At 59.6% G+C, this 24,231-nt stretch overlaps 2 protein-coding genes across 5 annotated transcripts; one reads left to right on the top strand and one right to left on the bottom strand.

Moving 5' to 3' along the window:
- Positions 1–1,570: 1,570 nt before the first annotated feature.
- On the top strand, positions 1,571–13,544 carry MAP3K6 (mitogen-activated protein kinase kinase kinase 6). Of its 3 annotated transcripts, XM_060089236.1 has the most exons (29): positions 1,571–2,306; positions 3,690–3,829; positions 3,918–3,941; positions 4,218–4,408; positions 4,525–4,693; positions 5,073–5,179; positions 5,607–5,777; positions 5,878–5,990; positions 6,387–6,546; positions 6,753–6,915; positions 6,992–7,111; positions 7,221–7,270; positions 7,358–7,453; positions 7,608–7,695; positions 7,777–7,910; positions 8,315–8,442; positions 8,682–8,818; positions 9,139–9,244; positions 9,732–9,889; positions 9,993–10,185; positions 10,291–10,429; positions 10,950–11,109; positions 11,278–11,454; positions 11,734–11,839; positions 12,109–12,280; positions 12,367–12,479; positions 12,576–12,649; positions 12,940–13,016; positions 13,238–13,544. In XM_060089236.1, the coding sequence occupies exons 1-29, from the start codon at positions 1,964–1,966 to the stop codon at positions 13,326–13,328; spliced, it is 3,900 nt and encodes a 1,299-aa protein (XP_059945219.1). In that variant the 5' UTR covers positions 1,571–1,963; the 3' UTR covers positions 13,329–13,544. The 3 variants fall into 3 exon arrangements, with proteins under 3 accessions (XP_059945219.1, XP_059945220.1, XP_059945221.1); XM_060089237.1 differs by lacking the exon at positions 3,918–3,941 and having other exon boundaries at positions 3,690–3,706; XM_060089238.1 differs by lacking the exons at positions 1,571–2,306; positions 3,690–3,829; positions 4,218–4,408 and having other exon boundaries at positions 3,926–3,941.
- Positions 13,545–13,742: 198 nt separating this feature from the next.
- SYTL1 (synaptotagmin like 1) lies at positions 13,743–22,154 on the bottom strand. Of its 2 annotated transcripts, none has more exons than XM_060081340.1 (15): positions 22,049–22,154; positions 19,640–19,868; positions 18,510–18,658; positions 18,215–18,287; positions 18,088–18,133; positions 17,597–17,669; positions 17,248–17,351; positions 16,980–17,093; positions 16,576–16,742; positions 16,217–16,313; positions 15,718–15,876; positions 15,427–15,505; positions 15,204–15,303; positions 14,151–14,356; positions 13,743–13,942 (listed from the first exon to the last, which is right to left on the bottom strand). In XM_060081340.1, the coding sequence occupies exons 2-15, from the start codon at positions 19,828–19,830 to the stop codon at positions 13,803–13,805; spliced, it is 1,698 nt and encodes a 565-aa protein (XP_059937323.1). In that variant the 5' UTR covers positions 19,831–19,868; positions 22,049–22,154; the 3' UTR covers positions 13,743–13,802. The 2 variants fall into 2 exon arrangements, with proteins under 2 accessions (XP_059937323.1, XP_059937332.1); XM_060081349.1 differs by lacking the exon at positions 22,049–22,154 and adding an exon at positions 21,809–21,850.
- Between the last annotated feature and the right edge of the window lie 2,077 nt (positions 22,155–24,231).

The following is a 24,231-nucleotide window of genomic DNA, read 5'->3' as shown; positions in this document are numbered from 1 at the left end:
TTCCTGGCTTGCAGACCTCTTCCAGTTATTGGGAAAAGCTCACAAGGGCAGAGCAGGGCACAGGTTTCAGTTCCATTCAAGGAGGATATTCCTTCCAGTGAGGAAGATGGACGAATCAGCCTCAAAAGGTAGTGAGGCTTCCATCCCAAGAGGTGTGCAAGCCAAGGCCAGAGGAGCATTGAGTGGTGGACTTGGAAGGATTCAGGCATCCACTGACAATACTCTTGGGCCCCCTGGGTCCTACAAATGGATGGTTTTGTGGTGGGAATTGCACAGCTATCTCACCCTCTCTGTTGCCCTCTCCTGGTCCCTTCTAAGTTGTCTCTTTTCCAGGCTCTGTTGTAAGTCAAGTTCTCATTCTTTGCTACTTCTTGCCTGTCCCATTAGGGGTTAGTTTGAACTCAGTCAAACCAAGGCAGGTACATTTTTCTTCCATGGGGCAACAAGGCAGTGAAACAGCAGTACCGAGCTGGCATTTACTGAGCAGTTAGTTAATTTGCCAGTGTCACATTCTAGAAAGTGTTAGAGCAATAGTTAAGAGTCTGATCTCTGAGCCTGACAGATAGTCCTGGGCTTGCATCCTGCTCTGTCATGTAGCTGAGTGACCTTGAACAAGCTACTCAGCCTCTCTAAGTCCCCAGTTCCTGACTTCAGAGTTCACTGAAGTTTATACCAGGCTGCTGCCCCACTAATTCACACTAGAAGGTTAGGGATTCTTGGGGATTGGAGCTGGGAAGCTGTTGTAGCCCAAGGGCTGGAGTTTCTGGCATTCTCCAGGTAGTAGAGAAACGTTTGCATGGGGATTCTTCTCCGGTTCCATGGTCATGTTCTGGGTGGAGGTCATAGATCAGAAGGGCTCCACGGCAGATTGGGTTACGGGAAAAGCAGCCCCCTGGCAAAAGTGCAAAAGACCGGGCTCAGATGCCAAGTCCCATGCTCCTGGCAGGCTGAGGAGCAGGCTTCCCCCAGTCTCTAGTCCCTCCCAGCCTGCACAGCAGGGACCCGGAGGACAGGCACTCTTCGTGGCACTCTACGCTGTGTTCTACACACACTAATGTCTCTGGAGATCCTTTCTTTCAACAGACCCCGCAGGGGGCAGGGCCTGCAATTCCCACCTCTGCCTTCCTTAGCCCTGGCCTGGGCACACACACACATGTGTGTGTGTGTGTGTGTGTGTGTGTCTGTGTGTTTATTTATTTATTTATTTGTTTGTTTGTTTATTTAACTCTTCTTTGCGGCATGTGGGATCTTTTAGTTGTGGCATGCGAACTCTTAGTTGTGGCATGTGGGATCTCGTTCCCCGACCAGGGATCAAACCTGGGCCCCCTGCATTGGGAGTGCGGAGTCTCAGCCACTGGACCACCAGAGAAGTCCCCTGGGCACATATCTTATGAGTGCCTGCTGTGAGCAGTCCACAGTGGTTGGCGTGCACAGGGGCACAGGCTGTACCGGAAGCGGCCTGTCTCAGAGGTTCTGGCGGGAGATGAGGGAGGGAAGAGGCCGAGTCCCAGGCCGCTAGGGAGCGGTGCTGCCCCAGGGCCGAGGGTGGAGCTTTCCCCGTCGTCCAGGAAAGGGCTGGGCCCGGCCTACATGTGAGGGCAGGAGAGAGCGACTGCAGGCGCTCTCCTGCGGAATCCGGGTGGTGAGCACTGCCTGACCGATTCCCGGGATTCCCCCACGTGACTCTGAATCGCGGATCACCGGATGCCCAAGATTCCCGGGACCCCAATCCCCGATTTCAGATCCTCAGGACCTTACAAGTCAGAGGCCGGATTTCGCCCTGGACACCAGATTCCCAAACGGGACCTCCGGCCGGACTCCGGATCTCCAGATCTTCAGATCCCGTAGGAGATTCCCGATCCTGACCTGATTCCCGATCCCGGGATCCCGGGATCTGTTGTTCCTGGCTCCTGTCCCGCCCCGGGTGCCCAAAGCCCGGCGCCCGACGCCCGAGCGCCCCCGCATGGCGGGGCAGTGCCTGAGGTCCGGAGCCGCGGAGCGCGCCGGCAGCTGCTGGCAGGACCCGCTGGCCGAGGCAGTGAGCCGGGGCCGGCCGCTCGCGGCGTCCCCGGGCCGGGGCTGCGTGCGAAGCCGGCCGCTTAGCGTGGTCTACGTGTTGACCCGGGAGCCGCAGCCCTTGGCGGAAACCGAGACTGGAGCCGAGGCGGAGCCGCTGCCTCTGCGCTGCCTGCGTGAGGCCTGCGCGCAGCTCCCCGGACCGCGGCCACGACCTCAGCTGCGCAGCCTGCCTTTTGGGACCCTGGCGCTGGGAGACACCTCAGCGCTCGACTCCTTCTACAACGCGGGTGAGCGCTCCTGGGGGCGGGGCGGGGCGCTGGGGCGGGGCTTAGGGTCTGGGGAGGAGCCTAAGGGGCGTGGCTCGGCGACTCCCGAGAGACCCCGAGGTATGGGGTGTAGGGGGCTATGCGGGCATAAAATGACCTAAAGTCTAGGTGCTCGAGGCGGAGCAGTGATAAAAGTGGAGTTTAGGGGATCTGGAGCACGGCCGGACTCCTGCAGGGATTTAGCGGATCCAGGTCTGGCTCGTGGTTCAGGGTTGGAACTTAAGCACTCTGGAGTCGACACCGTGCCTAGGGAGAGGCTGGGAGCGGGGCAGGGTGTGGTATCTCAGGAGTGGGATTGGAGAACTCAGCCTCGGGATGATCTCGCACGGAGCTCATGACGGAGAATCCTGGGAGGTGGAATTTGGACTGGGGAAAGGAGCCGTAACATGGGGGCCTGGAATTCAGGGGTCCTAGCATACTACTTCCGAGGATCCGGCTGGAGAGGCAGAAAGAGAAGTGAAGGGGACCAAGTGCCCAACTGAACTGGATTCTAGGCGAGGGAGCTTGGGTTATGAGACCCCAGTAGTTCCGAGAGAATGCGCCGAGCTTGCGGGGGGGCGGAGCTGGAGGCGGAGCAGGGTCGTCCGGGGGCGGGACCAGAAGGCGGCTATTCCCGCGCGGGTCACCCCGCCCTCTCGCCATCCCGGACGCCCCGCCCTCGATACTTATTTGTTCATCCGAGAGTCCAGGAACCGTACTTGCAGGATGTCCATAAAACCGCAGCCTAAAAATGAAGGCTGACTCGACCTTGAGGACACAAAGACACACAGAGTCACAGACTCACAAATCGTACATATCTTGATTCACATAAACTGTCGCAGACACTATCACACACAGAGATAGACACAGCAAGCTGCACACACACACACACACACACACACACACACACACACACAGAGGCACAGTGTTTGTACACGCACAGGGCATGTGTGTATACACATGTGTATACACACAGCACACTGCTCGAGCCAGCCCCTTTCAAGAGACTGGGCTGAGAACCCAAGGAAGAGGAATTTTATCTTTGCACAACTCCTGCCTCTCAGATGGCCTGGAACAGGCTCCAGACTGGTGCACAGCCTCCCCTTCTCTGTGCCCAGTGTCCGCAGGCTCTGAACAGTGGATATGAGTCATAGCCCGGGGAGCTCCACTCCTTTCCTTGCAATACTATAGATATAATTTCTGTATGAGCCAGAGGGACCCTAAAAGGGAGAAACTGAGGCCCAGAGCAAAACTGGACCCTGCTGGAGTCACAACGGGAAGGCAGGCTGAGCCAGGATGGGTCCCCAGGCTCCTTCCCCACAAGCTGGGCTTCAGGGCTCAGGGCCCCCACCCGTGTGCCCACAGATGTGGTGGTGCTGGAGGTGAGCAGCTCCCTGGCGCAGCCCTCCCTGTTCTACCACCTGGGCGTGCGGGAGAGCTTCAGCATGACCAACAACGTGCTTCTCTGCTCCCAGGCCGACCTCCCTGACCTGCAGGCCCTGCGGGTAGGTGGCCAGCGGGCTGGTGGGGGCCGGCACAGAGCTGGGGTGGCCTTACTCAGAACACCAGTATCTGAATGTCTGTCCCCTGCAGGAGGACATTTTCCAGAAGAACTCGGTGAACAGAAACCACCTCTACTCCAATGTGCCCTTTGACCTCCATTATGACCTCTGACCTCCACTATCTTTCCTGGCCTCCTCATTCCTCTCTGACCTCCCTAGTGCCCCCTGACATCCATGTGACCCTTTGTTCCCTATGGTCTCCCTTCATGAAGTGTGCCCCTTCCCTGCTATTTTAGTCCCCACTGGTGCTGACCTCTGACCCCCCTCACTGCCCCTCTCTAACCTGGTAGTGACCTCTGACCTCCACTGATTCCCACCTCCCTCCCACCAGGATTGCGTTGGCAGCTACACGCTGATCCCCTATGTGGTGACAGCCAGTGGTCGGGTGCTATGTGGAGATGTGGGCCTCCTGAGGGGCCTGGCTGACGGCCTCGTACAGGCTGGGGTGGGCACCGAGGTGCTGCTCACACCCCTGGTGGGCCGGCTTGCCCGCCTGCTGGAGGCCACGCCCACGGACTCCTGGTAATGGGGGCCCTCAGCAGGTGCACCAGGAGGAGGCTGGTGAGGGTACGGGGGGCTGGGGCTGAGGGGCGAGCCCAGCCATTCTCTCTCCCCCCTTCCCCTGCCGTGGACGTTAGTGGCTATTTCCGGGAGACCGTTCGGCGGGACATCCGGCAGGCGCGGGAGCGGTTCAGCGGGCAGCAGCTGCGGCAGGAGCTGGCTCGCCTGCAGCGGAGCCTGGACTGCGTAGAGCTGCTCAGCCCCGACATCATCATGAACCTGCTGCTCTCCTACCGTGACGTGCAGGTGTGCGGTGCGCACAGAGGCGGGCAGTGGGGGCAGTGACATTCAGTGTCGGAGAAACCTGAGTCCAGCTCCTGGACTCACTTGCTCACTGGTGGCTTTGAACAAATTATCTGACGTCTCTGAGCCTCGGTTTCCTTGTCTGTAAGAGGGGACGATCATGTCTCCCAGCTGGGAGGCTGGGGCACACAGTGGGTTCTCCGTGTAAGGTGTGGTGTCTCCACTACCTGCTGGGCCTGAAGGAGGCGTGCAGAGGACGGTGGGTGGGAAGATGGGGTGTCGGGGTGGGAGGGGACCCCAGCTCAAGGTTTACCTCAGGGTCTGTGGGCAGATGGGACCGACCAGAGGCCAGCAGGCCAGGGCGTGCTATTCCCTCCTGCAGGACTACTCAGCCATCATTGAGCTGGTGGAGACACTGCAGGGCCTGCCCACCTGTGACGTGGCCGAGCAGCACAATGTCTGCTTCCACTACACATTTGCCCTCAACCGGTGGGTAGCAGAGCAAGGCTCAGGTCATAGCATGTGGGGACATGGGTCTCTGCTGTGCAGAGTCATTGCTGTCTGCAATCACTGCTGTTCAGGGAATTTGCTGACCAAGGTCACACTGATGTCAAATGGTCCCTATTGTTCTGTTCTTGCCGCCCAGGGTGGGGTGGGGTGGGGTGGTGGCGCTGCCCTTGGAGTGGTCACAGCTATCCAAGGTCACTGCTTCTCAGAGTCACTGCAGCTAGAAATCACTTCCATCTGGGATCGCTACCTCTAGAAAGATCAGAGCTGACCAGAGTCACTGCTATTCTGGGTTCATGATTGTCAGGCCCTTGGAAGGGTCCCTGCGGTTCAGGGTCTGGGGGTTCCTAGACAGAGAGTGGAGGCAGGGCCATCAAGTGGGTTCCCAGCCTTCTTCCCCCTCCCCTAGGAGGAACAGGCCTGGGGACCGGGAGAAGGCACTGGCTGTGCTGCTGCCACTGGTACAGTTTGAGGGCTCAGTGGCACCTGACCTGTATTGCATGTGTGGCCGTGTCTATAAGGACATGTTCTTCAGCTCTGGCTTCCAGGATGCTGGGCACCGGGAGCAGGCCTATCACTGGTAAGGGGCCCAAACGAATGGACAGTGGGCTGAGCTAGAGGGATGAGGAATGAGACTGTGGGCATCAGTCCAGCCCCGCGTCCCCCCACCCTTCCCCCAGGTATCGCAAGGCTTTTGATGTAGAGCCCAGCCTCCACTCGGGCATCAATGCAGCTGTGCTTCTCATTGCCGCTGGGCAGCGCTTTGAGGACTCCAAGGAGCTCCGGCTCATAGGTGAACCCCAATCCTGCACCCCTGTCCCCTACCCACAGGAGCTCAGAGGGGCCTGGGGAGAGGGCAGGGAGAGAAGACACTGGGCTGGAGCTGAGGCCGACCCCATCCCCTTTTGGACCTGTTCTGCCTGAATGCACCCCGGTCCTGGGCCCTCGTGAGCCCTTGAGCCCACAACTGTTCCTAAGCTCACACCTGTGTTCCTTACACACTGAATTCCACGTACACTTGTTCCCAAACCCTCACCTGTGCCTGAGCTCCTACTCCCACCTGAGATCTGGCCACGCCTAAGTTTTTAGCCATTTCCATGTTCCTGCCCACATGAATTTTGTGGCCTACACCTGGGCTTTGCCCAAAGTTGTAATCACATTCAATACAACCCATGCCCCTCCCTCCCAGGCATGAAGCTGGGCTGCCTTCTGGCCCGAAAAGGCTGTGTGGAGAAGATGCAGTATTACTGGGATGTTGGCTTTTATCTGGGAGCTCAGATCCTTGCCAATGACCTCACCCAGGTGGCACTGGCTGCAGAGCAGCTATACAAGCTCAATGCCCCCATATGGTAGGTGGCCCCTTCTGTGGTGGTCCTGGGCTGGCCTGGGCTGTCAGCTTCTGCACCTATATCCACTGGCATCTAGTCTGAACCTCTTTCAGACCAGTGCCCATGGCACCCAATGGCCACATTCTGGCTGCATCCAAGCCAGTCTACTGTCCCTGGCAGTGCTAGCTGGTGCCTGGGCTGAGTTGAGGACAAGGTTGTGTCTGCAGGTACCTGGTGTCTGTGATGGAAACCTTCCTGCTGTACCAGCACTTCAGACCCACACTAGAGCCTCCTGGAGAAACCCCACACCACGCCCACTTCTGGCTCCACTTTTTGCTACAGTCCTGCCAGCCACTCAAGATGACTTGTCCCCAAGGGGAGCAGTGCTTGGTGAGGCCCGTGGGGTGTGGGACCTGGGAGAGGGGAAGGCCCCTTCTGACCAACCCCTCTCCCCTGTCATCTGCAGGTGCTGGTCCTGGAGATGAATAAGACGCTGCTACCGGCCAGGCTGGAGGCTCAGGGTACCAACCCGGTGAGCACAGTGACAGTGAGCCTGCTGGAGCCCGGTAAGCAGGTGATATCGCCGGTGAGTCACCCCCATTCACATCTATGCACCCCTTCTCTCCAGCCTTTCCCCCATCCCCAGACCCCTCTCCAGGTCCCCACACCCCTCTCGGACCTTTTTGTTCTCACAGGACATTCCCTCCAGCTGGACCTTCCCGGTGGCCTCCATCAGCGGTGTCAGGTGAGAGGGGAGACCTGGGGGAGTCGGGCGGGGGCGGGGGGGCACTGCTGGTCTGCCCGGCTCACTGGGGTTCTTCATCCCTTCCAGCGTGTCGAAGCGAGACGAGCGCTGCTGCTTCCTCTACGCGCTTCCCCCGGCTCAGGACGTCCAGCTATGCTTCCCCAGCGGAGGGCACTGCCAGTGGTGCGCGCAGCCCTTCGGGGTCGGGGTGCTCTGAGGGCAAGGGTGCCCGGGGTATTGAGGGAAAGGAAGGGACATGTTCCCTGGGTGCTCTCGGCAAAGAGGGGACAGTTTCCGCCCAAGGTGCCCCTCCCATCAGCCTGATCTCCGCCCTCAGGTTCTGCGGGCTGATCCAGGCCTTGGTGAAGAATCCGGACTCCACGGCGGCCGCAGAGGAGGCGGAGGGCGGAGGGGAGGTATTGGAGGTGAGGAAGGGGTTGCTGGGAGCTTGAGGAGGGGGAAGGGCTGAGTGCCCAGCTGAACCCCGCATCTCACCCGCCCCCCAGTTTGATTATGAGCACACGGAGTCGGGAGAGCGGCTGGTGCTGGGCAAGGGCACCTATGGGGTGGTGTACGCCGGCCGCGATCGGCACACGCGGGTGCGCATCGCCATCAAGGAGATCCCGGAGCGGGACAGCAGGTTTGGGACCTGAGGCCACGCGGGTGGAGCTCAGGGCTCGGGGGGGTGGGGCTGGGGGACCAGGTGGGCGGGTCAAATGGGCGGGTCCGCGAGTTGAGAGGGTCCTGTGGGCGGGACTGCAGGCAGGGGCGACGCGGATGCCCAAGGGGTCGAGCCGAGTGCGCTGGCTCACAGAAGCGAGAGTACGAGCCCAGTGGGCCCAGGCCTGTTTGCAGAACTGCAGGGACCCGGAGGGCGGGCTGTGGCCTGGAGGGCGTGTGGGCTGGGTGATTAAGTTGCGGAAGGTCGGGGGCGGGGGTGCTGGTGGGCGGGGCAGATCCTGGGGGCCTGCCTTGCTGGCGCTGGAGTTGGGTAAGCATCTCTGCCCCAAGCTGGCCTGTTCTTCACTCCCTACCTGCCCCCAGGTTCTCTCAGCCACTGCATGAAGAGATCGCTCTGCACAAACGCCTGCGCCACAAGAACATCGTGCGCTATCTGGGCTCAGCCAGTCAGGGCGGCTACCTCAAGATCTTCATGGAGGAAGTGCCTGGAGGTTCCTGCCCTGTGTGGGATGGGAATGGAACTGGAGTTGTGGAGCATGGGGCTGGAGCCAAGCAAGGGTGGAGAACCCTCCAGGAAAATGAACCCTAGCGTGTGTGGGTAGTGTAGCCCAGAATTAGCTGAGGCAGTGCAGTTGGGTGATGGAGTCTGGGCCATGGCCTGGCCTTTGAGCAGAGAGCTGTGCGCTGGAGTAAGTGGGTGCCAATTATGACCTTGGACTCATCTTCCCAGGCAGCCTGTCCTCCTTGCTCCGATCAGTGTGGGGACCCCTGCAGGACAACGAGAGCACCATCAGTTTCTACACCCGCCAGATCTTGCAGGGACTCAGCTACCTGCACGACAACCGCATCGTGCATCGAGATATCAAGGTCAGAGTGTAGCTGGCTCACCCTGGTGGGGGGTGGGGAGGAAGAGATATGGCCCCAGACAGAGGCTGACAGTTTAGACTAAGTGGACAGACCCTTTGCAAAGGGTTGGGGAATTCATCAAGAAGGTTCCCTAGAGAAGGCAAGAAGTTCAGATCTGAAGCTAACTTCCAGAGGGGGATAAGTGGGATGGCAGGGGGAGGAGGTTGACAGAGGCAGTGTCAGATTGGGAGTCCCAGGATTTGGGGTCTCGGGATAGGGTCCAGTTCTGGCACCAGGAGCCCAGCCTGATGTCCGCTGAGCACAATGTCCCCTCTACTCAGGGGGACAATGTACTGATCAACACCTTCAGCGGGCTGCTCAAGATTTCCGACTTTGGTACCTCCAAGCGGCTAGCAGGCATCACACCTTGCACTGAAACCTTCACAGGTAACAGGGGGTGGGGTGGTGAATGGGGTTGCTGACATGGGGCAGAGAACTCTTGGGACCTTCCAGGGAATGCTGTTTCTCCTGGGCATGGAGTTAGATCCTAATGGGGGATGGAACCCAGGGCAGGTGAGAGAGCCAGGGGTGAGGTGATAGAATCTAGAACTGGAGCTTGGATAGCTGATGACATTGAGTTTAGTCCCTGAAACGGAGCCCAGAAGTGTTGATGCGGGCCAAAGGTCAAAGCGGATGATGCAATCCAGGTTAGATGATGGCACCTACTGTGGATGATGGAGCCCACGAACGTGACGGAGGCTGAGATGAGTGAGGAGACTCAGGATAGATGTCTGATGACTAGGGGAGGTGATAGGAATTGTTTCGGATACTAAAGTTCAGGGTGAATGCAGGTGGCCAGAGGATGATAGAGCCCCCTGCCACCCCCACAGCGACAAAGCCTAGATGTGCATTATTGCTACTGCTCCTGTCCTAGGGACGCTACAGTATATGGCCCCAGAAATCATTGACCAGGGCCCACGAGGGTATGGGAAGGCGGCAGACATCTGGTCATTGGGCTGCACTGTAATCGAGATGGCCACAGGTCGCCCACCCTTCCACGAGCTGGGGAGCCCGCAGGCTGCCATGTTTCAGGTGAGATCCCTCAGGGCCTGGCTTATGAGGTGGGGTGGGGACAGACTGGGCCCTGAACACCTCTAAACTTGTCCCTTGTGTCCCCTCCCTGCCCTCTTCCCAGGTGGGCATGTACAAGGTGCACCCACCAATGCCCAGTTCTCTGTCAGCCGAGGCTCAAGCCTTCCTCCTCCGAACTTTTGAGCCAGACCCCCGCCTCCGAGCCAGTGCTCAGGCACTGCTGGAGGACCCCTTCCTGCAACCTGGGAAGAAGAGCCGCATCCCTGGCTCCCCCCAACAAGCTCTAAGGTCCTCAGGTACCAAGTGGGTGGAGGGAGTGAGCACACTGGGGTGAGGGCAGAGGAGCCGTGGAGGTGAGAGGGCTCAGCGGGCCCCGGCTGACAGCCTTGTCCCTCCCTCAGACGCCCCTTCCGCCAGCCCCACTCCTTCAGCTAACTTGACCTCCCAGTCCCAGACATTCCCGCGCCCTCAGGCACCCTCTCAGCACCCTCCCAGCACCCCCAAGCGCTGCCTCAGTTATGGGGACACCAGCCAGCTCCGGTAAGAACCCAGGGTCCTGGGGTGGGTTTGCTTCATCTGGTTTTGTCCTGGTATGCTCCCTCCAGAAAAAGTCCTCCTTGGGGACTTGGGCACTTTGACCACTTGAAAGGATGGCATTTGGTGCCCTCCTCCCAAATGCTCTTACTTATATTTATTGTGCCCTCTCAATGCTGAGTTCATCTCTTTTATCCCTGTGAGGTGGGCATAAAAGTAAAAGCCAGGGGCTTCCCTGGTGGCGCAGTGGTTGAGAGTCCGCCTGCCGATGCAGGGGACACGGGTTCGTGCCCCGGTCCGGGAAGATCCCACATGCCGCGGAGCGGCTGGGCCCGTGAGCCATGGCCGCTGAGCCTGCGCGTCCGGAGCCTGTGCTCCGCAACGGAGGGGGCACAACAGTGAGAGGCCCGCGTACCGCAAAAGAAAAAAAAAAAAAAAAGTAAAAGCCAGGATTCAAACTCTGGGGTGGAGGTGGCTGGACGGTGTTGCTGCCCACCCTCCATCAGCCGCTCTTCACTGCACCCAGGGTGCCTGAGGAGCCTGGGGCCGAGGAGCCTGCGTCCCCTGAGGAGAGTTCGGGGCTGAGCCTCCTGCACCAAGAGAGCAAGCGCGGGGCCATGTTGGCTACGGTACTGGAGCAGGAGCTACAGGCCCTGGCGGAGAGTCTGCGCCTGAAGCAGGAACAGGTGGGAGGCTCGCCCCGGCGCCCCCTGCTGGTCGAGCACCGACAGGACTCCTGCTGAAGGCCTCCCCCGTACCTCCGCTCCTTACCCCACCGCGCCCCGCACCCTCCCACCAGCATCTCCCCCGGCTCAGGCGGGGATACTCTATGAGGACCTTCTCTTCCTCCTCAGGGTTCCCATCTGGGGAAGAATCATGTGGAACAGCTACTGCGCTGCCTCAGGGCACACATCCACACTCCCAACCGCCGGCAGCTGGCCCAGGAGCTGCGGGAGCTGCAAGGGCAGCTTCGGGCCCAGGGCCTTGGGCCCGAGATTCTGCAAGGACCACTCTTCGCCTTCCCGGATGCGGTGAGGGAGCTTTCTCAGTTAGGGCTGCCCAATAAGAGGTAGTGAGCTGCCCATGCTTGGGAATGTACAAGGACTTGATGTTGCAAGATTCCATGTCTTCCCCGACAGAACCATCGGGAAAGGGACATCTGCCCAGTCCTAGCTTCCCAGCCCCTCCTTTGATCCCAAGCCCGCCCACCCCACTTGCCTCCTATAGAAGACTTTCTAGGCCTTTCCAACTCAAGCCCCATCTCTGTTTGAAGCTCAGCAGTCTCAGCCGCACCCTTCCTCCTGCTCCAGGTGAAGCAGATCCTCCGCAGGCGCCAGATCCGCCCACACTGGATGTTCGTGCTGGACTCGCTGCTCAGCCGCGCTGTGCTGGCAGCCCTGGCTGTTCTGGCCCCAGGTGGGTGGGGGATTGGAGCCTGCCTGCCTGCCTGCGGGGCGAGGGTGTGATCCTTGGGGGCGTGGTGAACACCAATAGGGCAGGTAGGGGCGTGGTCAGTGAGGCCCTGGCTTGACCCGGCGCCAAGCAGGGGGATGGCGTAACCAAATGGATATCTCCCAGGCTGACACTGCCTAGCCCGTGCCCAGAGCCCCGCGTCCTCTGTCGATGTCTGGGGTCCTAAGTGGGCATTCTCGCCCTGCCTGAGTTCACCCCACTCGGATTGGCAGAGGCGGAGAAGGAGGCAGTCCCACCGAAGTCGGAGGAGTCCAATAAAGAAGAGGAGTCCCAGCGGAAGCAGCAGGAGACCCCAGTCCAGCGGAGCCCGCTCCCAGGGGAACCCGAGCAGCGCACCCCACCTTCGATGGTGCAGCTGGGACTCTTGCGAGCAGAGACCGATAGGTACAGCTTCTGGGACTCGCCCACAGCCTCTGCAGGAGCTCCACCCCTACGCCCCCTCCATTCTATTGCCTTCTGCCTTCTAACAGGCTTCGAGATGTCCTGGCTGAGAAGGAACGGGAGTGCCAGGCCCTGGTGCAGCTAACCCTACAGCGCGTCAGTGGGGGGGCCAGGACCTGGGCCCTGCCCTCAGAGCCCCCAGGTGAGTGGGAGCAGGCTGGAGAGCTCGAATGGTGGGTGTGAGGCAGCTTCTTGGCAGAGGCATCCTTGGGTTCACCAGCTGACTTCTCCCTGACAGCTGCTCTCACAGTGGACCAGGGCCTGGTGCAGTGGCTACAGGAACTGAATGTGGATTCAGGCACCATCCAGACGGTAAGGGGGCGAGTACTGGCAGTCCCTGACCCCCACCAACCAAAGACTCCATCTATGCCCATCTTTCAGCTCTTCTCACTTTCTCCCTCTGATGCAGAGAATCTCAATACTGAATGAACACTTTGTATTTGCCTCCCATTGGACAGATGAGAAAACTGAGGCCCGGAAAGGAGTGTGATCTGTCCTATCATGTTGGTAGTAGAACAGAGCTAGTTCCTGGGTCTCTGGACTCATCTTTCTCTGATTTTACCTCTCCCTGTTTCTGTGTATGTGTCTTTGTCCACAACTAGCTACTGAACCACAGCTTCACCCTCCATGCCTTACTGACCTGTGCCACTAGAGATGACCTCATCTACACACGCATCAGGTATGTCCTGGGCCCTTGAGGGATAACCCACACATATGGCCTCATGCTGGCCAGATCCTGACACCACCCCCCTAGTTACAGGCCTGCCTGGGTTCCTCTCTGAAAACTTAGGGACCCCAGGGTCCCTTGGGGACAGGGGGGGCATCAGGCAGACAGTGGGTACCAGAGAGAGAGCCCAGGGCCTTCTTCTGCCTGAGCCTCATTGAGCCTGGTGCCCCCAGGGGAGGGATGATATGCCGCATCTGGAGAGCCATCTTGGCACAGCGAGCAAGATCCACGCCAGTTACCCCTGGCCTGCAGGAGGCTGAATGAGGACATCAGAGGCAGGAGGCCAGACCCAAGGATGGATGAACGCAGGAAACACAAGAGGCTTCTGACACACCTGCCCCAGGACCCAGGGGCAACTGGAGGAGGCCAGGTGGGTGGGGGGCAGGGTAGGGCCCAAGCCTAGCCCCAGTGGGGGGAACCAACCAGAGAGGTGCCTCAAGCTCCTGGAGTGCCGGCAGGCAGACTATTAAACAATACTTTTGTACCGTTGGGCCTTGGCGATGTCTGAAGTATGGGGAGGAGTCCTAGGACCAGCTCCCTAAAGTCTTTATGTCTGAGTCTAAAGTTCCTTCATCTGGCCCTCTTCACTTCCCTGCTATCACTGCCCTCCCCACACTCCCACCCCCAAGCCGACATCAGCCCCTTGTTGCCCTCAGAATAGACTTTATTGACTTTAGCCAAGGGCAGGCCCTGAGATGGGGGTCCAGAAAGAGGGGTTTTGTAGGGCTTGTAGGGCAGCTATGTCCTGGGGGCGAGGTTGGTTCTGAGGGGCAGAAGGCCGTCCACCCACTCACACGGCCGCTCCAGGAGGGCCTGCCACAGCTGCCTCTCTTCAGGTGTGGAGTCCATCCAGGGCACCTGGAGCCCATAGCTGCTGCCTAGATGTGGGCGGGCAGGGGTGGAAGACATGGTCACACTGGACACCCCAGGTCCCAAGGAACACCTGCCTGGTCCCAGATCACGCACTATCACCCCCACGTTCTCCATAGACACCAAAGCTCAGGAAAGGACAGAGAAGTGCCCAGGGCCACATGTCAAGCCCCTGCCTCCTAGCATCGGGTCCCCTCAGGGCTCTGCCCCACTCACCGGTGCCCAGGCTGAGGCGTGTGCCCCCCAGCTGGCGACTGGCCAGGGGCCCATGGTCCCAGAGAGAGAGCTCAGCACAGGCCTGGCGCAGGTCAGCAGGCCCGAAGCCATCGTAAACCATGGTGTGATTGAACATGGGGCTGACGCTGCGTCGCACCACCCTTGTGCGTTGGCGGCTGGCCCGGCTGTCATCAGGCAGCACCAAACTGTGGGGAGGTGGGCTGGCGTCAAGTGGCCACCCCCTCACACCCCCCAGAACCAGCCAGTCACCGAGTCCTACCCATACTTCCTCACAATGTCCATGTCCTCTGGCTCCTGCCTGAGAACTGGCCTCAAACCCTGGGGTCCTAAATGGGCATAATTTAGTATCCTGGGACCTTTGCGCCAACCTCCTCTCAGATCTCCTGCCTTTAAAAGTTACAACCCCTATTCACAGGACCCCAGAGTAATGTCTCTGAAATGCAGTTCTGCTACTCCTCAGCTCAGTCACCTTCACAGCCCCCCAGAAGTAGTTTCCAAACTTTTTAAAGCCTTGGAGCCCTTTCTTCAAGACAAAAATATTATTCAGAAGTACAAAACCTAAAAGAAAAACAATGTCTCTTGTTGAATCAAGGCTGGGAACTCAGAACCTCATTGGCCTACCTCTATTTTACTTTCTGAGGGTGGGACCGCACCTGGAGGCACCCCTAGAGTTCCTCCGGTGCTTACTTTCAAAACCACTGAACTGCAAGTTCAGGACCAAACCCCACAGCCTGGCTTTCCAGGGCCTCCATGGACAGGCCCCTGAGATGGACAGGCCCCTGAGACCTCCCAGGTCTCAGCCTCAGCTCTCCAGCAAGTCCTATGCTCCAGTCACTGAAATGCAGCTGCTCAGAGGAGTCCTCAACTCTCCTGACTCCAGGCCTTTGCTCAAGCTCTCCCCTCCACCTCTGCTCAGCGGTCAAAGCCCAGAGTGGGGAATCAAGGGTGGGTGATCAGAAGGGGTTTGTTGAAGGTGGGGAGCTCCACTGCATGAGAATGGAAGGGAGGCGGGGAAGTACCAATGCCCCTCACCATTGTATGTAGGTATCCAGGGGTCCTGGGCGCAGAGACACGAGGTCCTGAGCTTCCTTCACCCAGAAGTGCAGCTCCCCGCTCGCGGGCAGTCCTGCGCCTGCAAAGAGGCTCGGCTCAGGCCCTGCCCCAAGGACAGACACTTGGCCCTCACCCTTGCGGGACAGAGATTCCCCGCCTCTCAAGGCACGTCCAGCTTGGTCTCTCGCCGGCGGTCACTCACCCTTAGAACCAGCGGGCACGTACTTGAGGGACAGAGAGAGCAGTCCGCGGCTGGGAAGGTCGTCGGGAGAGGGCGGGACCTGCGAGAGGCGGGCTCGTCAGCGGGTGGGGACAAAGTCCTAGGGAAAAGGGGCCGGAAGGGAGCGGAGTCTCCAGACACCGACGGGTCGGGGAATCCGAGAGCCCTGGGCAGACCTCTGCATGGGGCCGTAAGGTTTCGAGGCTGACGGGGACTGGGGGAAAGCCCAGTGCGGTAAAGGCGGGAGATCTGCGCCGCGGGTCAGCTGCTCACCCGGGGCTGCAGGGGGAGCCAGGTGGGCTCGGAGTCCCAGTCCCACGTGTCCAGGGGCACTTCGACTTCGCCCAGAAAGATGTTGCGACCCAGGCTTTCGCGGTGCCACACGGACAGGCTCAGCACGCGGCCCCGGAGCTCGGCCTGCGGGACGGAGTGCTGGGGACAGGAGGTGCACTTTAATGAAGCAGCGTCGATGGCCCCGGCCTCAGTGTTGCGGGAGTGTTGGCTGGGGCTTATCCTACCACGCTCCTTGCTGGAAGGAATCCTGGGGAACCCCGGACGGTATTAATGGGGGTCTGGACTAGCGCCGCGCCCACCTCTAGACTGACATGTTGGAGAGCGCGTTAATGCGAGGGCCTCCCTGCCGTTCCTCCCCCAGAATGGAGGATTGGAACGACCGGCAATGACGACACCATGGCTGCCCCCGCCACCCGGTCCCCGCAGGAAGGGGCGTTCGGTTCATTAATGGGGGGCCGCCCTGGCGTCGCAGCCTCACCCAGAGAGTCTCGTTGAAGACCGGGTTCAGATTCCGTTTCTTCACTGAGGTCTTGCGCTTGCTCTGCTTACCCGGGAGGAGTTTGCTTTTGACGTAGCTGGAGCGGGGCAGGTGAGGACCGGAGGTGAAGGGGGCCCCCTTTACCCCTCCAGCGTCTACTCCCCAGCCACAGCCGGGAGCGCAGCTTCGCGTGCCAGGCCTCGTGCAGCGCTTTACAGGAGCTATCTCACCCAGCTCCCGCGTCTACCAAGAACGTTATTCCCATTTTGAAGATGAGGAAACTGAGGCCAAGAAAAGCGGTGGGGTTGGACAGTGAGAGCGGCTCCCTAGCGCCCCTCCTCGCGGGGTCAGACACTCACGGGTCGGAGCGGCGGCGCCGGGCGGCGGCCAGGCCCTGGCACTGGATCACGTGCACGCGCAGCTGGGCGGCACCAGGCTCGTAGCGCAGCGCGAAGTACAGGGAGCCGCTCACCTGTACCGCGCCCGCCTCCGCCTCCCCGGACAGGCTCATTTGGCTGCTGCTCAGCTGCGGGCGGAGGGTGGGGAGGTCAGAGCGGGCTGCGGGGCTCACGTCGGGGCCGGGGAAGGGGAGCGCGGAGGGTTCAGATGGGAGGGGAGGGGGGTAAAGTGAGGTAGCTTGCCTGGAGGCTGGAGTGTCAGGCCCGGGGGTCAAGGGAGGGGTCATGCAGGGGCAACGCCTCGGGATACGGGGAGGGGAGGCGCACCCCACCCCCACCCCAGGCCTTCTCCCTCACCCCCTCACCGCGGAGGAGTTGAGGCTGGGCGTGGAGAAGCTGCTGCTGAGCACGCGGTGGAGTGACAGGTCGGGCCCCGGGGCCTCCTCCCCATTCTCCAGGATCTCGGACGCCTCCTGGGTCTGAGGAGGGGGTAAGTGACGGGGGCGCCCCCTAGCCCCCCGCCCCTCCCGCGACCGCTCTTGGTCCCGGACCGCTCGCAGCCTCGGGCAGCTGCACTCCCCGCCTGAAGTCCTCTCCGGGTCTTGAGTGCAGCCGCGGGCCGCTCCCGCCTACCTGGGCAGGCGCGGGCTGCGGCTCCTCCTCTCCCCTCGACGGAGGCTCCAGCTCAGAGTCAGCCTCCTCGGCGGCGAAGGCCTGAACGCCCCCGGTGCCGGGGGCTGGGAGGGGCACAAACAGCTCAGCGAGCCCCTCCCCTGCCCGCCCTGCCCCTGAGCAAATTTGGAGGGGCTGGTTTACAACCCCCATTCAGACCCCAGTGCTGGCCTGCGGTCGCTGGTGGAGACCACACCTACCAGCCCCCTAAGCAGGACGAGGAAGGTGAACACAGGTGGCTGGGGTCACTTAGAGCTGCCTCTGATCCCCGCAACCTCTCTGTGCTCCCAGCACACACCTTCCCACTCACCTTCTTGGGCCTGGGGCTCCTCCTCATGATCTGAAGTCTTTGGGGGGTCATATGGTGAGGGGAAATCAGGTCCCTGAAAGAAGCAAGGGGTAGAAGTCACAGAGGGGGCCAGTGGTGAAGGGATCAGAGGTTCCAGCTTCCGATTTTGCACTGCCCTCAGGGCAGAGCTGGCAACCAGCTGCAGGGCCAGTCTGGCCTGTCCTTCACAGCCCTTCACACTTCAGGGCCTGCCCTACCTAACTCCCAGGGTCCCATTGGTGGCATCTGAGTCTTGGACCTCACCCAACTCAGTCCACACTCCACCCCTAGTAACCAATTCAGAGTTTCCCTTAGAGGATGGGCCCACACCCCCGTTTGACAGAGGAAGATGACAGCGGCCCAGGCCAGGGTCTCCTGGTTCTCAGGCTGGGCGCTTTCCCCAGCACATCCCACCTCCACGCCAGGGACGCTGTACATTCATTCATTAGCCCATTCAGTCATTCATTACTCACCTCAGTCTCGCTGGACCTCTCTTGGGGGGCCTCGTCCATGGGGAGCCTGGGAAGAGGGAGAGGTATAGTCAGAGATGGGCCCCAGGTGACTGGGAGGCACCCTCCACTCCCTGCCATGCCTCCTCACCTGGGCTCCAGCGCCTCTTCGGTCTCTTTCCCAGCAGCCTCAGCCTCCCCATCGCTGCCTTGAGCCTGGTCTCCTGCACCCAGGTGAGAAGTTCTGTGAAACTCTCTTCTCAGGATGTCTGGCCCTTGGAGATGCCCACCCACCTCCTGTAGCCCATGGAGGGGTGGTGCCCACCCAAAGTCACACAGTGCCAGGGGCAGCTGGAACTGAAACCAGGGGCCCTCTGTCCTTGTCCACCTACACCTGGTGACCTGGGCTGCCCAAGGCGTGCCCCACTCTGGGGAGCTCCTCTCACCCCTGGAGCCCTTCTTCCTGCGGATGGAGGCGCGAACAAGGTCAGAGCCAAGGTGGGCGTGGTGGTGCCGCTGGAAGCGTGCTTCCTGGAACCAGTCCCCTGTAAGGATCTTCAGCTGCCCAGGGTCTGCCAGCGATGTCCGGAGCTTGCTGGAGGATGGGGGAGGGCGTGGCTGTCACCACTCATGCAATCAACATTATTGCCACCCACTCTGTGCCAGGCCCTGTACCTGGGGCCAGGGATACAACAGCAAATCAGACTTGATCCCTGCTTTGGAGGAGCTCAGGTTGGTGGGGAGACTGAGTCCAGAATAGACAAGTACACTATAGTGAGGTAGAGCCATGATGTATGTAAGAGGGCCAGCTTTGCCTGTGAGAATACTGGAGGGCTTCCCAGAGGAGGTGACATGGGAATTGCTCTTAACTGACAAATTGGAGTTCTCCAGGTAGAGAAGAAAAATAATTATTATTCATTAAATGACTGTGTATAATCCTTCCTAATTCTATGAGGTAGGGCTCGTTAGCTCCATTTTACAGATGAGGAGAGTGGTGCTGGGGAGGTCCAAGGTTACAAGCTAGGAGGTGTCTGTCTGTCCCCAAACACTACTTGTAAGTCCCATGCTGCTCTGTGATTGTGCTCTTCCAGGCAGGAGAAACATCATAAAAGCGAAGGGTGTGTTCGGGGACTGTGGAGCACCCGAGTGGCTGTAGTGGACATTTTGTATATGTGTGTCAGAGGGTGAGGCTTACTGGTGGAAGAGGCTGGCAGGGTCCAACCAGGGAGGCCTTGTGGACCACGCTTTGGAGCTTGCCCCTGACAGGAGATGCTGAGGAACCATGTGAGGTTTCAGGAGAGGATATTAAAGACAGATCTGGAGAGTCCCAGCTGCAGCATGGAGGGTGGGCCAGAAAGGGCGAGCCTGGAGGCAGGGAGGCCAGCAAGGGAACTGGTACAGCCACCCTGGGAGAGGTGATGAACTGAGCTGGCCAAGGGTGGAGTGGACCAGTGGGCAAAAACAAGACTACCCAGATATCTGACAGGCTGCACATTGGTAGGGGAGAGGGTGGGAGTCACCCAAGTCCCCCAGTGCCTGAGGCCCCTTCCTCTGGGGCTCCCCTACTCTGCCTTACCTGACCCGTCCCTCCTCCAGCTGGCGCAGGTGGGCATCTCGCTTCAGGACCTTGGCAATAGCCTCTTGCTCCTCCTCTGTCAGGAAGCTGAGATCCAATTGCCCACCAGCCTCAGGCTGTGGCTCATGTGCCATGAGGGGGCCAGGCAGGGACCAGAGCCCCTTTCGATATGGGTGGCCCCTCTGGGGCATCAGCTGGTGCAGCGCCCAGGCTGGGCACACGTGGCTCCCTGGGGGCAGAGCAAGGGTCAGGTAAAGGCCTGCCCATATACAGGGCACATCCTGGAGCCAATTGCCTTTTCTGCCCAAATATACACCCCCCATGTTGGGTGGGGTACAAGCCCAGGAAGGCTGAGATCAAGGTTGCATGAGATGCACTCGTTGACACATGCACACCGAGACCCATGAACATACTCAGGGACACACTCAAAGACATGTAGAGACGCACATGCACACACTGATACATGTAGATATAGTTCCCCACAGTGAGATGCACACCTGGTCACACATGCACACTGACACCTATATAAAGACAGGCTCATGCATACCCGGTCCCCCATAAAGGGCCCTATGCAGTCATAGGCCCAGATCCATGTCCAGACCAAGAGATGCATGTAACATATCCTTAAACCTGCACACAGGCGCATGCACACAGGGGAGACAAGGACCCACAGATTGGTTCACCTATACAAGAATAAGTCCAGGGACAAAGACCTGTCCTTAGATATATACAAGTCACACACACTTTTGCACACATATACTGCATCCCCCAAACTAGATTGTGAGCTCCTTGGAGTCAGGGACAGGGCCTCATCTTCAAAGCCAGAACTGTGCACACAGCAGATGCTTAGTAAAAGTTTGGCTAGTTAAATGCAGAAATACGTGCACCTGCACACACATGGGAAATGCACACACACGAACACGCAGCCAGACGCACAGGTGCACATACATATCTGCTCACCACCCTGCCCCGGGAATCTCCCAACTTGGGTCCTTTCCCTCCACCCTTCACCTCCACCCTTCACCTCCACCCTGCTCTGGCCTATTGGGCCTTCCTGTCTGAGGCAGCCTCCTCCCCAGCTCACAGCCTAACTTCCTCCCCCGGAGGTAACTGCTGCACCCACTCCCACGGAGGCCTCCAGCCCAAGGTTGCCCCTGCTGTCAGCCCTGCCCCCTGGCCTGGAGCCCCTCCCTAGACCCCTTTACTCTGGCCACATGGGTTCCCCACGCCCTGACCCAGGACCTGGCTGGGGTGGGACCTGGTGGTGGAGGCCGAGTGCTGCAAAGCAGCTAAGGTACCACGGTGACTCCGGAAGGAAAACGTTTTCCCAGCCCTGAGGGGCATGTGGACGTGGCAAGGAGCCTGTGACGGGGCCGTGGGCAGAGCCGTGGCCTGAGCCCGCTGGGCGGTCTCTCCTCTCCTCCCGCCCCTTTAGTCGCCTCCCTCCCGGGGCACCAGGCAAGGCTGAGATGGGAAGAGGACACTCAGCAGGCAGGTCCTGGCTTGTGCCTGCCGCCAGCCCACGCTCTGTGCCCTCCCAGCTGAGTCAGCGAGCCCCTCGAGCGAGCCCTCTCCCCCTGCTGCCCCACCCTCACCCGGGAGGTGGGTGGGTGTCTCTATAGGGTGTCGTGTATGACGCTGTGGAAATGCCGGTGTGACCGATGTTAACAGCATTTCCTGAACATCTACTGTGTGCAGATCCTGGGTGTTACAGACGCACTGTTTAGAGCTCTTCTGGGGCCTGGTGTGTGAGCCTGTGTGGCTGCCCCTGTGTTACCCAGTGCCACTGTGAGTCTCTGTTCAGCAGGCGTCTGCAGACTGTGGGATCTGGGAGGCTGTATATTTTGTGGGTGTGAATGTTGTATCACTGCATGTGTGTCTGGGCATCATGTCACAGTGTGGTGCTGCATGGGGGACTCTCGTCTGTGTGGTATGTTCTGTGACTTTCTGGGCGACAGCACGGTGGGGTGTGTGCGCGTGTGTGTATGTGTGACTGGGCTGTGTGTTGTGGTGTGTACTCTGGTGCCCTGGGGGCCACCAGGTGTGTGTGTATGAGTATGGAGGTGGAGGGACATTCCACAGAACTGACCCTGCCCGCCCTTGTCCTGAGGTCTGCTTGGGCTGGGCTGTGGGCATCTGAGCCCAGGGTCCCCAGCAGCACACGCTTACCTGCAGTCCCCTCTGGTTCCAAAGGCAGAATCCAGTGTCTGGTCTTCCCCACTCTGTTTCAACACTTATGGGACAGACCCATTGGTCAGTTTAAGGGTCTGTCCGTCTGTCTGGCTGTTCCAGCCCCAGACACGCTCCACCTCCCCGACCCCTAGGTCCTAGAGGGTGCTCAGGATACCAGGTGGCAGTGCCCACCCCTCGGGACACTGGCAGGGGCCCTCTGGCCCCGAGGTGTATTACCTGTAGGGGTCCAGTATGGAGGGGACACCTTCGTCGGGTAACCCCGGCTCCCCTGGCAGCTGAGTTTCAGGGACCAGACGAAGAGCAGTGAGGGCCTAAGGCTGACTCAACCGGCAGCCCAGCGGAGTGGCTGCCCCACTGAGGAGGAGGAAACACCTTCTCACAGGGCCTGATGCAAAACCGGGCCTGGACTCCCGGCTCCCCAGGGGTGCGGCTTGGGCTTTCAGCAACCCCAGAGCAGGTTTGGTGGTTAGGAGATGCCTGGGGCTTGGCCCCAGCTCCTCTGCAGACTTATTCTGTAACTCCTGTAACCCGAGCTGGCCCCAACCCCTCAGAGCCTTGGTTGCCCCATCTGTAGAATGGGTAGCAGCCCCACCCTGCCCACTAAGGAGCTGATAGGAACTTGCTTTGAAAGCAAAGTTAGAAACGTTTCTGAGAACCAGGGTGGTGGAAGGATTGCAGACTGCAACCAGACAACCCTGAATAGTTCCTGCTGTGCCACTGTGTGACCTTAAGCAGGTCTCTCAACCATTCTGAGCTGCAGTTTCCTCCTGTGTAAACTGCAGGCAGCAGAGTGTGAAGAGCCTCCAAGGGAAATGAAGGTGCTTGGCACAAGCTGGCATATAGGAGGTATCAGGTGTTCCCTGGCCAACATAGTCCCCTCCATGTCCACATATGCCTCCCAGGAAGTGCTGGCCTCAGCAGAGCTGCTCTCTGTCCCCTCTGCCACCCTGGGCCCCATCTGTCTGAGGAGGCCTGGACTCTTCCAGGGCCAAAGTGAGGCTCCCATACCCTCCCTCTGTCCGTGGGGAGCCCCTCTGAGCACCCCCCATTCTCTCCCAGATTCTTCCCCACCCTGAGAATAGGTTGGGCCCTGGATTACATTTGCTTTGGGACCATGAGCCGAGGCCACAGCAAAGCTTCCGGATCCCCCCAAGTCTGCTTCATTTCAATCTGCCTGTCTTGCCCCACCTGCACCATGGCTTAAAGATCAGAGGGCACCTCACAGACCCCCAAGAGGGGAGGTGGGTAAGGAGTGGACTCTAAGCAAAACCCCACTCCTCCTCCCCAGCATTGGAAGCGGCTTCGGAATGTTACCACCACTTGGAGCCCCTGAGGGTCCCTCCTCCACCCCCAGCCCAAGGTCCAGCCTTCTCCGTTTATTTTTGCAAGTCAGTCTTATTTTCTGAGCCTCTTTTCCCTCATCTATTAAATAGGGGGAATAATCCCTCCTCAGATGGCTCTCACTACAGTTCAGTTAGACCCCTACTGGCCCTTAATTGCATTTGTAGATGCAATAGCCATTGAATATCCACTGTGGGAAGGCTACTGTGATGTCTGCTTCCTCTGTCAAGTCTCCCGGACTGGGAGAGGAGCGGCCGACAGTACCCTCACCCCTTCCCATCATTCTGTCCTGGCTCCTCCCAAGGATGCTTCTCTAAGCCTCTCACCTCTCGGCTCTCACCATGGAAGGCATCAAACTTCACTGTCTATTCTTCTGGCTTCCAAACTCCCTTCCTCTTTCTGATCTCCTGTCCTTGCCTCTGTGACTCTCCTGGACCCCTCTCCTGCTGTCTTCTCAACCCCAACTCCTCTGTGTCCTCCCCACCTGAAACCTTCTCTTATTTCCAAGTTTCCACTTTTGTGAACAGCCCTCATGTCCTGGCCCCCAGGCCTCCTGATGCTTGCAGCCACTTGCTGGACTCTCTCCCATCTGTCCCCCACCTCCGCCACCCTCCCACTGCCCAGGTTTCAGTCCCTGCCCAGCCTCTCCTGGAAGCTTCCTCCTCCCTGTCTCCTGGCCTCCACACTCAGCACCCCACCCTGCCCCAGCCCTTTATTGCACAGCTGTCAGAGGGCCCTTTCAACAGCTGTCAGAGGGCCCTTTCAGTGTCCCACTTTTATTTGTCATTCCTCAGCTTTCGAAGGTGCCAGCAGACAACCAGGGGAACCCCCTGACCCTTTAAAAAAATCTATTCCAGGGCTTCCCTGGTGGCGCAGTGGTTGAGAGTCCGCCTGCCGCTGCAGGGGACACGGGTTCGTGTCCCGGTCCGGGAAGATCCCACATGCCGCCGAGCGGCTGGGCCCGTGAGCCATGGCTGCTGAGCCTGCGCGTCCGGAGCCTGTGCTCCGCAGCGGGACAGGCCACAACAGTGAGAGGCCTGCGTACTGCAAAAAAAAAA

The sequence above is a fragment of the Mesoplodon densirostris genome, chromosome 2 (assembly GCF_025265405.1).
Source record: "Mesoplodon densirostris isolate mMesDen1 chromosome 2, mMesDen1 primary haplotype, whole genome shotgun sequence".
Classification (NCBI taxonomy): domain Eukaryota; kingdom Metazoa; phylum Chordata; class Mammalia; order Artiodactyla; family Ziphiidae; genus Mesoplodon; species Mesoplodon densirostris.
This window is presented reverse-complemented; position numbering and strand designations above follow the sequence as displayed.

Bases quoted from the DNA above. Each gene is read 5' to 3' on its own strand.
- MAP3K6 (XM_060089236.1), top strand. From the start codon at position 1,964: ATGGCGGGGCAGTGCCTGAGGTCCGGAGCCGCGGAGCGCGCCGGCAGC. The intron at 2,307-3,689 runs GTGAGCGCTCCT...GTGTGCCCACAG, and splicing joins CGACTCCTTCTACAACGCGG to ATGTGGTGGTGCTGGAGGTG. The intron at 4,409-4,524 runs GTAATGGGGGCC...CGTGGACGTTAG, and splicing joins GCCACGCCCACGGACTCCTG to TGGCTATTTCCGGGAGACCG.
- SYTL1 (XM_060081340.1), bottom strand. From the start codon at position 19,830: ATGCCCCAGAGGGGCCACCCATATCGAAAGGGGCTCTGGTCCCTGCCT. The intron at 17,670-18,087 runs GTGAGTAATGAA...TGCTTCTTTCAG, and splicing joins AGAGGTCCAGCGAGACTGAG to GGACCTGATTTCCCCTCACC. The intron at 15,506-15,717 runs GTGAGCAGCTGA...CGCCTCTCGCAG, and splicing joins GGCTCCCCCTGCAGCCCCGG to GTCCCGCCCTCTCCCGACGA.